At 42.1% G+C, this 16,477-nt stretch overlaps 1 protein-coding gene across 2 annotated transcripts in view; it reads left to right on the top strand.

Annotated features, from left to right (window-relative positions):
- Positions 1-16,477, top strand: part of LOC148369372 (nuclear pore membrane glycoprotein 210-like) — a 39,772-nt gene that overhangs the window by 7,234 nt on the left and 16,061 nt on the right. For both annotated transcript variants that reach the window (XM_088331350.1, XM_088331351.1), the window contains 18 exons: positions 1,298-1,471; positions 1,591-1,783; positions 1,964-2,070; positions 6,568-6,672; positions 7,660-7,761; positions 7,884-8,012; positions 8,205-8,332; positions 8,401-8,536; positions 8,618-8,680; positions 10,370-10,549; positions 10,619-10,699; positions 10,772-10,903; positions 11,042-11,200; positions 11,356-11,447; positions 11,535-11,709; positions 12,839-13,014; positions 15,222-15,442; positions 15,529-15,665. In XM_088331350.1, the coding sequence (XP_088187476.1) occupies positions 1,298-1,471; positions 1,591-1,783; positions 1,964-2,070; positions 6,568-6,672; positions 7,660-7,761; positions 7,884-8,012; positions 8,205-8,332; positions 8,401-8,536; positions 8,618-8,680; positions 10,370-10,549; positions 10,619-10,699; positions 10,772-10,903; positions 11,042-11,200; positions 11,356-11,447; positions 11,535-11,709; positions 12,839-13,014; positions 15,222-15,442; positions 15,529-15,665 (2,490 nt within the window). The remainder of the gene's footprint in view (positions 1-1,297; positions 1,472-1,590; positions 1,784-1,963; positions 2,071-6,567; positions 6,673-7,659; positions 7,762-7,883; positions 8,013-8,204; positions 8,333-8,400; positions 8,537-8,617; positions 8,681-10,369; positions 10,550-10,618; positions 10,700-10,771; positions 10,904-11,041; positions 11,201-11,355; positions 11,448-11,534; positions 11,710-12,838; positions 13,015-15,221; positions 15,443-15,528; positions 15,666-16,477) is intronic.

The following is a 16,477-nucleotide window of genomic DNA, read 5'->3' on the forward strand; positions in this document are numbered from 1 at the left end:
ATGTCATATTCTAAAAAGTGACTCTAAAACTGAGTCATTATGTCTTAAAGAACTCAATAGATTGGGTTGTTTCAGACAAAACAACTGAGAAAGTTGGGTTTAATTATTGAATCTCCAAATAATACATCAGTCAATTTTATAACCCAGATTTTTTTACACTGCACTTTGCATCTGAGAAGTAATTTCAACGCATTCGTGTATACTTTTACTTGCAGAAAATAAACAGATTGGAAACAGAATATTGCCAATTTTCCGTTTATGTAAAGCCACGTAAATGTGTACGATAATGCAAATAATGTCTTAGTTCGACTGTGAGTTTTATGATTGCAATGGTTGGGTGTCCTTTAATGTTCCTAATGTTCGTGCTGGAATCACCATTTTCGCTTTACGATTACTTATGCCCACATGCAAAAAGCCTCATCAGTATTTGTTGTTTTCTCTCGCACATTCCCATTTTAGTTTATGCCCCCTTGGGGAATATGCCGCAGGTGTATCCATCGATATGTAGTGGATACAACAGTTGTAAACTATATGCATCAATATATAGTTTAAGTCTATGCTTTTGGTAAACCCCCAACTTGTAAACAGACGGGATGCAGCAATGGGGTTCACTTATGAAGCTCAAGGGAAACAAGCACAGTACTTAGTTAATTTGGTGGCTGACATGAATGAAATAATTCTTTGTTTGATGTCAAGAGTTAAAGGCGGAAACATCAATTTGCGAAATTGTGTAATTCATTATTCTCTAGGCATGTGAAAGATTCTTTAGGATTGCTCCCGAAATCCAATATTCAATTTCAAACCGGATTATTGCCTGCATGTAATTGTACCGGTCGTCATTGTAACCAAGCGTAAAACATTTGCAGATGTGACTTCTCCTAGTATGGACCACATAATTTATCCTTCACATCTTAGTCCAAAAATAGTCATTGCAATCATGCAATATTATTTTAGAACACGATAAAAAATACAACCTTTGTAGGTACACCCTGGCAGAGCAAATTTTGCGACTTGTGTTTTATTTTTTTGTTGTTGCCTAACGTCATTGCATGAAACTGTGAAAATACGTTGTGACGTATTTTGGGGATTTTGTTGCTGCTTAATGTGACTGCACTTATTCTCATTGCACTATTGTTACAATACACTTTCCTTTTGTTTATTCAGAAATATTGCACTATTATTATAACTTAAGCCAGTCTCCGAGCCCTACAGTCTTTTTTTGCCATCTATCCTGTCTTTTCTCCTTTTTTTCTCCTTGAAGTCGTTATTGCAATTCAATTCAATTATGATTGTGCAGATGCTTGAAGTGAGCGTGAGTAACAAAGCCTGTGAGACCAACCCATATCCTGCTGTCGAGCAAGCATCTGTAAAGTTTATTTGCACTTCTCCTTCACGCCTCACTCTGGTACCAGTGTACACCATGCCACATCTGGAATTTGTTTGCCCTCTTTTGCAACAGAACAAATCTTTGGTGTGCATATTATTTACTTCTCTCTTTTTTGAATATCTCTTCATCATTTATCAACAATAGTTATCCCAAATGATGCAATGTTTTAAGATCTGATGACAGGATTTGTGTTGTTTTTCAAGGTACCAGTTTCAAATAACCACAATTCCGTTTTGGACATTGCCATTTTGGATTTAGATGGACGCAATTTTGACAACTTCAGCTCACTGAACATAGCTTGGGAATCAACACAGGAGTCCCTGGCCAGTGTTGAGCCTACGCTGCCCATGACGCTTCACCTTTTTGAGGATGAAAACAAACAGATGAAACTACATGGTACGACTTTCATGTTATATATTTATTTGATCCAAGCGTAGCTAAAGCTTATTAAGCTTTAGGGGTGGAATGTTTACATGAATTAGCGTCCCTGGTTTTCATTTTTTTTCAATTCTTTGATGTTTAAAATTATTAACTGCTCTTTAATCCGCAGTTCCTTTTATTTGTCATCCGCAACAGGCAGACAGACAATTGTTGTGCATCGTCAATCAGGGTCTGCCACCATATTGGTGTCCTCATTTGAATACCAGCATTCACATATCAAAGCAGCTCAAGTTCAGAGCCGAGTAAGTGCCAAATTTTATTTGATATGGTCATTGAGCTGTTTTTTTTTTTCAGGTATATAATTTATAATCTGGAGGTTGGGTCCGCTGGCGAGCGCCTGGTGGGCGGACCCTTACCCACGGGGGCCGGCCGGGCACAGCCTGAAGGGACAACATGGGACCCTCTTCCCATGGCCTCACCACCTTTAGGAGGGGCAAAAGGGTTCGGGTGCGCAGAGAGCTCGGTAGCGGCCAAGGGAGGGGTACTTGGCGCGACGATCCCCGGCTACAGAAACTGGCTTTTGGGACATGGAACGTTACCTCTCTGGCAGGGAAGGAGCCCGAGTTGGTGCGTGAGGTTGAGAAATTCAGACTAGATATAGTCGGACTCACCTCTACGCACGGCTTGGGCTCTGGTACTAGTCCTCTCGAGAGGGGTTGGACTCTCTTCCACTGTGGAGTTGCCGGTGTGGGCATATTAATTGCTCCACGGCTCGGCGCCTGTACGTTGGGGTTCACCCCAGTAGACGAGAGGGTAGTCTCCCTCCGCCTTCGGGTGGGGTGACGGGTCCTGACTGTTGTTTGTGCTTATGCACCAAATAGCAGTTCGGAGTACCCACCCTTCTTGGAGTCCTTAGAGGGTGTGCTTGAGAGTGCGCCCCCTGGGGACTCCCTCGTACTGCTGGGAGACTTCAACGCTCACGTGGGCAATGACAGTGAGACCTGGAGGGGCGTGATTGGGAAGAACGGCCCACCTGACCTGAACCCAAGTGGTGTTTCGTTATTGGACTTCTGTGCCCGTCATGGTTTGTCCATAATGAACACCATGTTCAGACATAAGGGTGTCCATATGTGCACCTGGCACCAGGACACCCTAGGCCGTAGTTCGATGATCGACTTTGTCGTCGTTTCGTCGGACCTGCGGCCGCAAGTTCTGGACACTCGGGTGAAGAGAGGGGTGGAGGTGTCAACTGATCACCACCTGGCGGTGAGTTGGCTTCGATGGTGGGGCAAGATGCCGGCCCGGCCCGACCCGGCAGACCCAAGCGTGTTGTGAGGGTCTGTTGGGAACGGCTGGCAGAATCTCCTGTCAGAAGAAGTTTCAATTCACACCTCCGGCAGAACTTTGCCCATGTCCCGAGGGAGGCGGGGGACATTGAGTCCGAGTGGACCACGTTCCGCGCCTCCATTGTCGAAGCGGCTGATCGGAGCTGTGGCCGTAAGGTCGTCGGTGCCTGCCGCGGCGGCAACCCTCAGACCCGTTGGTGGTCACCGGCGGTGAGGGATGCCGTCAAGCTGAAGAAGGAGTCTTATCGGGCCTTCCTGGCCTGTGGGACTCTGGAAGCAGCTGGCAGGTATCGGCTGGCTAAGCGGAATGCGGCTTCGGCGGTTGCCAAGGCAAAAACTTGGGCACGGGAGGAGTTTGGCAAGGCCATGGAAGCCGACTTCCGAACGGCTTCGAGGAAATTCTGGTCCACCATCCGGCGTCTTAGGGGGGAAAGCGGTGTGCCATCGACACTGTGTATGGTGCCGATGGGGCACTGCTGACCCCGACCCGGGACGTTGTGAATCGGTGGGCGGAGTACTTCGAAGACCTCCTCAATCCCACCGACACGTCTTCCTCTGGGGAAGCAGAGCCTGAGGACTCTGGGTTGGGCTCTCGTATCACTGGGGTTGAAGTCACCGAGGTGGTCAAAAAACTCCTCAGTGGCAGGGCCCCGGGGGTTGATGAGATCCGCCCGGATTTCATTAAGGCTCTGGATGTTGTGGGCGTGTCATGGTTGACACGCCTCTGCAACATCGCGTGGACATCGGGGACAGTGCCTCTGGATTGGCAAACTGGGGTGGTGGTTCCCGTCTTTAAGAAGGGGGACCGGAGAGTGTGTTCCAACTACAGGGGAATCACACTTCTCAGCCTCCCTGGTAAGGTCTATTCAGGCGTACTGGAGAGGAGGGTCAGCCAGGAAGTCGAGTCTCGGATTCAGGAGGAACAGTGTGGTTTTCGTCCTGGCCGTGGAACACTGGACCAGCTCTATACACTCTGCAGGGTCTTTGAGGGTGCATGGGAGTTTGCCTGTCCGGTCTACATGTGTTTTGTGGACTTGGAGAAGGCATTCGACCGTGTTCCTCGGGAGGCCCTGTCGGGGGTGCTTCGGGAGTATGGGGTACCGTACAGTCTTATCTGGGCTGTGCGGTCCCTGTATGCCCGGTGCCAGAGTCTGGTCCGCATTGCCGGCAGTAAGTCGGATTCGTTCCCGGTGAGGGTTGGGCTCTGCCAGGGCTGCCCTTTGTCACAGATTCTGTTCATAATTTTTATGGACAGAATTTCTAGGCGCAGCCTTGGCAGAGATGGAGTCCGGTTTGGGGGCCTCAGCATTGCGTCACTGCTTTTTGCAGATGACGTGGTGCTGTTGGCTTCCTCAGCCCGTGATCTTCAGCTCTCGCTGGAGCGATTCGCAGCCGAGTGTGAAGCGGCCGGGATGGGGATCAGCACCTCCAAGTCCGAGGCCATGGTTCTCAGTCGGAAAAGGGTGGTATGCTCCCTCCGGGTCGGGGGTCTTGCCCCAAGTGGAGGAGTTCAAGTATCTTGGGGTCTTGTTCACGAGTGAGGGTAGGATGGAACGGGGGATCAACAGACGGGTCGGTGCAGCGTCTGCCGTCATTCGGACCCTGTACCGGTCCGTCGTGGTGAAGAGGGAGCTGAGCCTAAAGGCAAAGCTCTCGATCTACAGGTCGGTCTACGTTCCTACCCTCACCTATGGTCATGAACTTTGGGTCATGACCGAAAGAACACGATACAAGTGGCCGAAATGAGTTTCCTCCGCAGGGTGGCTGGGTTCTCCCTTAGAGATAAGGTGAGAAGCTCAGTCATCCGGGAGGGACTCGGTGTAGAGCCACTGCTCCTCCGCGTTGAGAGAAGCCAGTAGAGGTGGCTCGGGCATCTGAATAACGATGCCTCCTGGACGCCTCCCTCGGGAGGTTTTCCGGGCATGTCCCACCGGCAGGAGGCCCCGGGGGCGACCCAGGACACGTTGGAGAGACTATGTCTCTCGGCTGGCTTGGGAACGCCTCGGGGTCCCGTCGGATAAGCTGGAGGAGGTGGCTGGGGATAGGGACGTCTGGGCTTCCCTTTTAACGGTGCTGCCTCCGCGACCCGACCTTGGATAAGCGGAAGACAATGGATGGATGGATAATTTATAATTCCTATATAGTATATATTTTTGACAATTTTCAGTGTTGTATTTCCCTTGTGGAATGGTTTATTATTCTCAATTATCTTTGATATGTTGTCCTGCAAGGTAATCCAAAAATATGTGATTCTAATTATGCTACATTTTTCTGAAGAAGTATAGCCAAATGTATTTTTGTTAGCTTCTTTTTACAGTGCTGTATGAAACCAAATCTTTAAAGCACAGGTCTTAAACCCACGGCCCATTAACTATTTGCAGCCCCAGTGACGATAGTCTAAGGCCTCAGACTTAATATAAAAGTTTAATGTTAATGCAGCCTGCGCAAGTTTGATATGGATGCTACCTCTGGGCTAATTGGTTAGCAGGGTCCAAAATTGGTAACAATTGACTCACAAATGCAGCCACAGTTACAGTGTACTTGAGCGAAAGCAGACAGAGAGAGAGAGACAGAAACGGGCAAAGAACGAGAAACACAAATAGAAACAGATACAGAAGAGAGAAATAGAGACAGAGAAAGAGAGAGAATGAAAGAGAGAGAAAGAGAGAGAGAAGCACAAGACTTCTCACTCATTCTATTTTTCTGTGTTTGGTTTTTCAAGTCTAATGTTCCTTATTGCTACTATTTACTTTCTACTGATTTATTTATTTTCTTAATTCTTATACACAGTTTTCAAAACGTCTTTAGGTATTAATTTGTGTTGGAAAAAAAGAAATTTAAGAATTGTGGACCATTGTTATATCTTTTGGAAAACCCAACACAGCCCCACTTCACCTGAACCCTAACTCCGGCTGCCCCCAAGTAAATTGAATTTAAGACGCCTGGTTTAACGAGTCAACTCACAAGATGCCTAACCATTTTATGTAGTACTGTATGTGCCTCTGCTAGTTTAAACACAGCATTTGTGTTTTCATAAAAACACTTTAGAAGCCTGTTTTTTTCCATCTCTGGATTTTTAGAACAATTTCAAGTAAAGGTGACTTTACAGTAGTTCAGGATTTAGCTATTAACCAATCATGGCTCTGCTTTAAAATACAAGTGAATTGTGATTGGTTGTGAACAGAGGGCATTTCGAAAATGACTTCATCAGGAGATGGACAAAGACAAAAGGATTTGCTTTTTAACACCCATTCATTGATAATTTAACTAATATTCAACAAATGTAATATTCCTCAAAATATAGTACATGTACTAAACTACTTAGGTTTGTTTGAACTTTAAACTTTAACCCTGGAGTCAAAGCATTTACCATCACAGCATGACTTTCCATGTATTTCATTTTATACAAAAGGTTTAAGATTTTTATTTTGATGATAGTGTTTTCCTGGATAGGTTGATGCGTTCTCTCCTCTCTCTGCGACATTGGAACTTCAATTGTTTGAAGATGTACATATTTTTCCAGACACAATGACCTTATACAACCACCCAGATGTGCGGGTAAGAAAAGTGTGATAACTATTTACTCCATATACAGTGGCAACCCTACATACAAGCTACCCAAGATGTGAGAAATTCGATATATGAGAAGTCTCTCCAGCAAAAATTTTGCCGGATATACCAGAGAAAATCAACCTTTTGAGAATTTCCAGACAATACCACTAGAGACCGCTCTACTAGCATCAGCACATCCCAGTTAGCACTTGCATTTCCCGCCATACAGACCTGATCCTGCACGCTTAGGTTGTTTTGTTTTTTTTATATTGCAACCGTTTGCTCGCACAAGAATTCTAACTCTTTAAGCTACGGCTGGCCTCAGGCGGGTCGCAGGGAAGAAACCGTTCGGTGTGACTGACGGGGACAGCCCAGCCGGCAGATCCTTGCAGACCCCGACCCCGTATGTGTATGCCACGCCGCCCCTTTGAACCTTAACCCAGCCGCTGCATCCTTTGGTGTGGGGCGGGGCTTTAAAAATGTTTTATTATCTTGATTATGGTATTACTTTATTTTTATGGCCAATTACTATTTTAATGAGTTTTTAATGATTGGGAGGCGTTGTGTTTTAAAGCTATTAAAGATTGACTTTGGTGCTTTTGGGAGGTCGGGAATGGATTAATTGGTTTTCAATTAATTAGTATTGGGAAAATTCACACAAGATGCAATAAGTTCTAAATACGAGCATGACCCGGGAACATATTATTCTCGTGTGTTGAGGTACCACTGTATTTGGCGTCAAGCACAGCACTGCTTATTTTTAATGCATCTTCTCATTATTGTCATTGGTGCCCTGCCTTCCTAAAATATGTCAGACACATGAAAGGGAATACTACAATGCTGATTTGAATAGTTAACAGTTTTGCAAGGCAATTGTGGTATAGTTCCCTTGGATGTGATTAGTGGCTTAGAATTGTGCAATTTATTATCTGTCTTTATCGTATATCAAATTTAAGGTGGGCTAGAAAGATTTCTGTGTGTTCCTTTTTGCAGGGTAACCTTGTACTGCGAGAAGGATCAGGACACTTTTTTGTCAATACCACCATTAAAGACATAGCAGATGTTGTGTTGCAGGAGGACAATGAATCAGTTCAGGTATATAAGGCTACCTTGTATTACAATGGACTGAATAGGAAAACATGAAATTCACATTTTGAATACACAAGTGATGAAAAAAAGATTCTCTTGAAAATTTGAAATTCTTAATTCACTCCCAGATTACCCCCATCCATTCAGGCTTCGTTGACGTGATGGTCTATGACCTTTGCTTGGCATTCTCATCGACGGCTATTGCCAGGGTGCATGTTTCTGACATTCTGGAGGTGATTTTAAGAGTGGCCAGAAAGGTCAGTTTTCAGTCCTCATCTTGGTGTGTTCGGCATGATGATTCTTACAGGTAACATATGTGCCTCAATATTTTTGTTCTGTATGTATCCTCAACTTCAAAAATGTGTTGACTTCTTTGTTCTTACCTTTCCTTAGTTTGCTCTGTCAACTACTGAAATTGTGCTATCTCCAAACACTGTTTTTATTCACAGGTGGAAATCGGAAAATCAGTCAAATGTTATGTCCGAGTGTTGGATGACAAAAGGAAGGCTTTTGCAGCTAGCTATTTCCAGTTGATGAAATTGAAAGTTATAGCATCATCTTCAATAGTCTCTTTAAAGTAGGTTGTATGAAACTTGACATGTTGTTAGTAAAAAATAAACGTTTACTGACTTTAATGTTTGACAGACCTTTAGCGGAATCCACAGATGATGATATAGCGGTTTACAGAGTAAAAGGACTTTCAATTGGCGATGCAACTTTGTCAGCAGTCATACTGGATAAAAATGAGATAGAGATTTCATCTGCGCCTCAGCAAATTCAAGTATCTCATTTGTTGACGTTACCCAATTTGTTGTCACAATTGTTGTCTTGTGCAAAGGCTGTTTAAAATTTTTCTTTACAGGTCTTTCCACCATTCAAACTCAAGCCCCGGAAAATTACTCTGTTGATTGGAGCAATGATGCAGGTAGGCGTGGGCGATTTAATGATATTAGATTGATCAGACAGTGACAAGATTGTAACTTTGCAAAAAAAAAAAACAACAAGGTTCAGGGTATGTGTTTGTTTGCCGTACCTGGACACGGCGCGTTTTAATGTATCCGCCTTGTCAGACTCGTCCTTGAATTTATGTTAATGTTTCATCTCGTAATGACGTTTAGCACTTGATGTGCGCGGTACACCGGTCTCGAGGCACAATGCACAAACAGCGTGGTCATTTTTTGCACAAAGCCCCAGTCATCGGTCCACGCTGGCTGGAAAGAACGAGATTTTTTTCAATTATAGGGCGCCGGTGTCTCTGTGGCTGGGTTAAAACTCGAATTTCTCCTCTTCTGCTGGAGCAGAGGAGGAGGGGCGCTACCGTAAAGCCTCTATACAACACGGCGCACAACTAAAAATGTTAAAATTTGAGGTAAAAATGCACTTTAAAAAAAAAACATGATTTTGCCGTGCGCCCGCGTCCCACTGGTTAACCCCTGGCGTGCCACTGTTGGCACGCGTGTCATAGGTTGCCGACCCCTGTTTTAGAGGTTTTTCTTCCCCAACTCAGGTGATGCAAATTTAAATGCTTGTTAGTCAGCTGTGCAGGAGCTTGATAATGACCCAGGTGATTGGACTCACCTGTAATTGAGTTGAATAACTCTAAAAACATGTGGCTCTTGAGAACCGGGTCGACCACTCCTTTATTGTTGCATTTATTCATTTACGTCCTCTTGTTTGAGTTTGTGCTTTTTATTTTATTTAATCTTGAAACTGAATGGAGCTGTGACAGGGTGGTTCCATTTGACAAATGCTCAGTTTTCACAGTGCACGCAAACAAAGTACAAACATTACACTCTCACACTCATTCTGTCATTTCTGTAATAAATAGTACAAAATGAGGATGTTAAAGCCTCATCATCTCACTCTTTGGGCCCTCATTTGCTCCACTGAACCCAATCTAAATGGTATTTAATTGCTGGTTTAAGTGCACCAGTGTTCGCAAGTCAACAACAGCCTCACAAGACCCAGATGTTTATATATGGGCAAAACTTACTGATTGTTAAACGGCTCTTTGCAACTGTCAGGGGAGTTGGGTAGGTTTTGTGAAAAGGCATTACTTTTCAAATTGATGGAGGGTGTTGAACCATATAGTGGGAACGAAAATTATGTAAATACCTGACAACAGTTACTTGGAAAAGTATTGCTGAATTTTGGTCTGGCTATTTTAACACCTTAATTTAGTTAGTTTTAAAGTCAAGTCAAATTTATTTGTATAGCCCTTCATCACAAGATGTCTCAAAGGACTAGACAGGTTACAATGACACCATCCCCTGATCTTAAACCAACATGCGGGCAAGAAACAACTAAAAACCTCAGCATGAGGAAAAAAGAAACCTTGAGAAGGGGCCTCACAAGTGGTAATCCTCCTTCCAGGATGACCAGGGTGCAATAGATTTAGCATTGGGTAACAACACGCCAAACATAGTGAACATCAATAAAAGAGAACTATAGGTAACATGTTGGTTTTTTTTTTCAGAAAGGGCATGACAGCAACGACGCCTCAAGCCTGTAACATTGTCCCCATAGTTCCCATTTAATGAACCGCATAACGTTTCAGAAACATTTGTGCACTAGTTACACGTTGTTAAAATTGCCTTCTTATGTCTGCTTTCAGATCACCTATGACTGTGGCCTACAGCCTAATTCAAGTATTTTGTTTTCAATCCCCAATGAAGATATCGCTTCTGTTACCAGCATGGGTCATGTGAAGGGTTTGACCATTGGTAATGTAACTGTGACAGGACTTATCCAATTAATTGATGCTGACACTAAAAAGACCGTTGTTGTGTGGAAGGTAAACAATGTGAGGAAAATGAGTATTTTTTCATTGTTTGCAAAATTGAAAGTAAATTCTGTGTTGTAGGATCAAGTAGAGGTTGAGGTTATGCACTTGACTGGCATACGAATTCAAGTGCCCGCCAAACAAATAAAGACAGGAACACAGGTACTGCCTTGAAAATGACCTGGTCTGAAAAGTAATGATTTCAATGCGAAATATACTCATTTCATTTTTCAGATGCCTGTTTATGTGACGGGTCTGACCAATAAAGAAACACCCTTCACATTTGGCAATGTGGTGCCAAGTCTTATGTTTCATTGGTTCACTACCAAAAGGGACATCTTAGATGTTCAGTCAAGACACTCAATGGTTCGGTTTTTACTGATACTTGTTGGTTCTTGCACTTAGTTTTACTTTCATCAGGATGGTTTTCACCATGCTGTCTAAAAAATAACTATTGTCCATGCTTGACTGTTTCTCTCATGATTTTTCTTTTTAAACTTCCAGGCAAATTTGGAGCTCAACCCCCAACACAATTTTGGCATGAGAGTGACGGGTCGAACTAGAGGGCAAGCCAGGCTTAACGTCGTCGTGACAGTTGTTGACCCAGTTGTTGGTCATCTTGCTGGGAATGTTTTAGAGCTCAAAGATGAAATCGAAATCCAGGTATAACTCCAACACAGGGTGTCTTTGACAGTTTTCAGTTTATGGTCACAGTCGTTAAACATCAAACTGTGCAGTAAAATGTTTTATCTTTGAATTATACAAAGTTGTTAGACTTTTGAAGTGGCAAACCTCAGAGTTGATGTGCTTTGATCAAGGTTTTTGACAAACTACTAATCATTAATCCAAAAATCGAGACTGGAGAAATACTCATGACTCCAAATTCAGTCCTCCAACTCCAAACCAACAGGTGAGTTCAACTTACAGCTTCTTATTCTTCCTCGCTTAAATACTAACATGGGATATGTATAACTTTATTTGTGTTGATTTGTATCAGGGATGGCGTGGTTGAGCTCTCGTACCAGATACTCAAAAACAAGGACAAGTTTGCTGTCGTACAAGTTGACGAGAAGGGCTTCCTCCGGTCCGGATCACTCGCTGGCAATTCATCACTGATGGTTACGGCACAAGAATCATTTGGTGTCAATCAAACTCTCATCATTGCAGTTGGGGTGAGTCATGTTTTGGACAGATATTGGCAAAACATTTGCACAATATTACTAATTTATAGCTATGAATAAATAACACCATGTGTACAAATACTGACGCTGCCCTACTTACGAACGAGATAGGTTCCGGACTATCGTCTTAAGTTGAATCTGTTCGTAAGTTGCTTCAGTGCTATATTTTGTATGTTTAAGATTTATATAAGTATGTTTAATACCTGTATAAGTAACATGTATTGTTTTGTACTGAAAAATAAGGTATCATAAAATTATATGCACAATAAAGATAAATAAAGTTGAGTTTAACTTTTGGAAGATGCGCTTCAAGAGGTCCTTCTCCGTGGTAAAAAGTGGCCGGAAAATAGTGTTTTGACCATTTTCTCAACTGCATCAATCTTTCTTATTCCACTTTTGTTTTGAAAAAAAAACGACTTGCTTATTCACAACTTTAAATTTTCCATTCATTAGGGTTTTTTTGGGGGGGGTAAATACGCTATCAAATTTGTTTGAAACATAAAATTAAAGCAAAGTAATATCTCTCTATTTAGGCACTTATTATGAAAAAATGCATTGAAAATATAACAGAGCTCACCCAGGAATGTTTCTTTGCGTGACATTGGATAAATATCTTGAAAAAAAATAAATACATGGTGGAAAAAAGTAGCAAGTACCTAAAATGTAGCCAGCTATTTGAAAGGTTACCTTGCCTTTACTTCAGTGCATATCCGTGCTTCATTAAACAATACTCTTATGGGGGAAAACATCTGAAGGGAAACTGGACAAAAAAGGCACCACACCGACACATTTTTATTTAAAATTGAATTGTCAATATTTTATTCAAAGTGTAACATTTTTTTATACATATCATCATTTTTAACATTTTCGTTTGGCTGGCCAGATTAAAAAAAACGACTAGTCCTATGTGTCCCCCTGGCCGTTGTTTGCCCACCCCTGTCTTAGGCAATTAACATTGTCAAATGACATTAGTCATTAGTGTCTTGATTTGGATGCATTTTTATTTTGTCTCAGTTTTTTCCTACTATTTGAACTATGCCAATTAACAGTTATACTAATTCTTGAGGTGACAATGTCCCTAAGAGTAACACTCCTTTCATTCCCCATCCTTATCTCGAAGGTGGCGCCTGTTTCATACGTGCGTTTTAGCATCAGTCCAGTGTTACATACGTACAGCAAGGAGAACCTGAAAGTCCTCCCTTTGGGCATTCTCCTCACTTTCACTGTTCATTTTCACACAAGTACTGGAGAGGTCTTGCACAGCTCCAACAGCCACCTCACCTTCTCCACTAACAGGTCAGTGTACTGTACATTCCAACGCTAACCCTCTGCCAGTCTTTTGAGGTATGTGATGCCATAGCCAAAAGTCGCTAGAACAGGTTAAACTGATGAGTCTTGTGAACTGTGCCATTTAACTTCAAGCAATTGGGAGTAATTGATATATTCTGCACTTTTCACCGCTCCATTATTTCCTGAACTCTCTACTGCCCATTTGTTTACTATGTTTTTTGAGTATATATATCTCAAGGCCTTGTTATTTTGGTTGTTGGGTTCGCGTACACTTGGATTAATCAATCATCAAATACAGGAAACAATAAAGGTATACTGATTAGTTTATTGTTTAGGAAAAACTTAAAATAAAGAGATAAGATATCAATGGATTTTGACAGGGAAGAGCCCAAACCTCTGATAGGAATTTCCAAACTATTGTAAATTCCTCCCCCGAGCCCTCTCTTTTTATTAAATCAAAAGCTTAACCATTCTCAAGGGCATGGGATAGTGACAATGGAGCAAACATTGGATAACAGTCAAGTCATGTTTATTTGTATAGCCCTTAATCACAAGGAGTTTGAAAAGGCTGCACGGACCACAGATTACACCATCCCCTGATCTAAAACCTCCATAAGGGCAAGGAAAAACTAAAAACCTCAACATGAGGAAAATAAAGAAACCTTGACAAGAGACCGCACATGAGGTAATCCCCCTTCCAGGATCCCCCATTCAGGATGACCAGGCTGCAATGGATATTGCAGTAACAAATAATACACATATTGTCAACATGAAATATCGATCATTCATAAGCTGTAGAATACAAGTGGGTTTTAAGCCTAGATTTAAACAGTTCAAAATAACAAACTGGCATCCTATGCGATCTCCTTTGCAGGTGTCCAATAGATGAAACAAACTAAACATATCAGTAAGTAAAATTGAGATTTTGTGGACTTGTGCAAGGGCTGTCACTTCATGATTACGCTCCATCACTTGTATTTGTATTTGATTTTTTTGAGCAGTTGATTTTTGCAAGTAATTTTAAAATGTATTTGATTATTGAATAGTTTTTATTAATCATTTTATAATCTTTATTACATGCAATTGTAAACCCAAACATAATGTAACATGCAAGCTGAGAGTAGTGGAATTCCTAAAACCATGCACTTTGCAACAATATTGCATGATGATATCTCAAGGCTGCAAGTATGCAGACAGAAACTTCTCCTGTAATGTTTCACCAAACCTGATTTCCTCAGCTATTGAAATGTAAAAAACCACGCCGTTCAATTGAATTGGGTCTATTTGTTTTGTTTCTACCTCGCTTTGCTGTCGGTGTCAAGATAATCAGCACTTTGAGGGAATTGGTGTTGGAGCAAAATATCAATCCCAAGACAATAGTATCAATCCATTCAAGTAATTGGTTAGTATAGATAATATTGATACACATATATGAGACTGGGAGGTTGCTGGTTCGAGCCTCGGCCGGGTCATACGTAAGACTTTCAACATTGTCTCTCTCCTTGGCGCTCACAATGGGTTGGTCACCTAATAACTCCCAACGGAATGTTGCAACACCTCAGTTCGGTTGAGCGAGGGTGCTGGGAATCCCTTTCTCTGTATCAATGTCCCAGAAAGAGTCAAAAATGTAAATGTGTTCTTGATTAAAGGCACCTCCCACTAGGGGGCCGGTGTATAATATATATATATATATATATATATATATATATATATATATATATATATATATATATATATATATATATATATATATATATATATATATATATTAATGTATGTATTTATATATTTTGATTGATCCGTCCTACCCGAATACAAGGCTGAAGCTAATGTAAAGTCTCTGATTACGATCTCCGGAGAGCCAACCACGTTTGACAGCTCTTTCAGCTGGGAGTAGTATGTTCACAACAGACGCTTGTTAGACAAAAGCAGACAAGACAAGTTATATTATGATTGAAACACTTTTCTTGTCTATTTATGTAATTCAAGAGATCATCTATTTTATTCAATATTTCTTTTGGAAGATTTACATGCCTATAAATGCAGCCTGACTTAATCTTGAATTATTTTTTTTTAATTCAGAATCCAACACATATGTACGAGTTAAGGTTGAAATAAAAGATGAGCCAGCACAATCAAAAGTTAAACTTTCACTGATTAATTGTTTAATATATCTTAATTTTTGACTGCTTGCTTTATTCCCTTTGTGTCAGAAATGATCTGGTGCAGGTTGATCCTGGTCCTGACAACCATACTTTCACAGTTAGGGCGGTCAACACAGGCCTGACACTGCTGTCTGTGCACGACAGTGATAACACTGTCATGGCAGATTACATTCCACTTCCTGTGGAGCACGCCATCCAGCCTGAAGAGACCCAGATGCTGGTGGTGGGAGACGTGGTTTGCTTTACTGCTCAGCTGGCTAGTCAAGATAGTAAGAGCTTTGGGATGTGTGCAAATCATGAGAACAGGTTTGTTTATGCATACTGAGTTGGTTTTGAAATCTGCTTTTCCATGCAGAAGGCCATGGTACTTGGAGTTCTTCGGCAAATGCCGTGCTCCAGGTAGACTCCAAAACTGGTGCAGCTGTAGCAAGGGACAATGGGACTGTGACTGTGTACTATGATATACCTGGTGTCCTCAAAACATACAGAGAGGTACACTATTTTATTCCGACAGACCATCGCTGGTTTGACTCAGGGCGGCATATCTAATAGTAAATTAACTTGACGTATGCAAATTTAACTAATGACATCGTTTTGATGATCAGGCATTAAATAACTTCTGCATGGTTATCGGTTTTGGTTAATTTTGTTTCTTTTCCCAGAGATGTTCAATGCTTCAACGGCTACCCTCTTGAGCAAATTATTATTATAGCAGATGATCTTTAATGCCTTAGTATTGTTTTCAAACCTAGGGGAATGTGAGAATGTTGCAAGGGGCAGTATTGTATCATTTAGTAACATTTTTAAAACAAAAGGGCAATTTTTAAAGGGACTTTATTTACGTTTAAGTGAGTTCTAGCAGGGAAAAATCCATCCATCCATTATCTGCACCGCTTATCCTCAGTAGGGTCGCGGTGGTGCTGGAGCCCATCCCAGCTATCCTTGGGCAGCGGTCAGGGGACACCCTGAACTGGTTGCCTGCCAGTCGCAGGCACATAGGGACAGAAATTTTGCTCGCTCATTCACACCTAGGGACAATTTGGACCGGCCTATTAACCTAACATGCATGTTTTGGAAATGTGGGAGGAAACCGGAGCGCCCGGAGGCACTGATGTAGTGAATAGATAGGTCTGATGTCCCTGAACATTTTGATGGGCTGGGAGTCAAAAAATATTCATTAATGGCTGAGTTATCACTTTTGAAGTTCACTTCCGAAAAATATACACTGTCATGCATTGTGTTACCAAAGAAAATGCATGCTATGAGTGTCAAGAGAGTGCTCATGAATGGGCAAAATATTTAGT

Source organism: Urocampus carinirostris, chromosome 3 (assembly GCF_059441175.1).
Source record: "Urocampus carinirostris isolate Australia breed hairy pipefish chromosome 3, RoL_Ucar_1.0, whole genome shotgun sequence".
NCBI lineage: Eukaryota > Metazoa > Chordata > Actinopteri > Syngnathiformes > Syngnathidae > Urocampus > Urocampus carinirostris.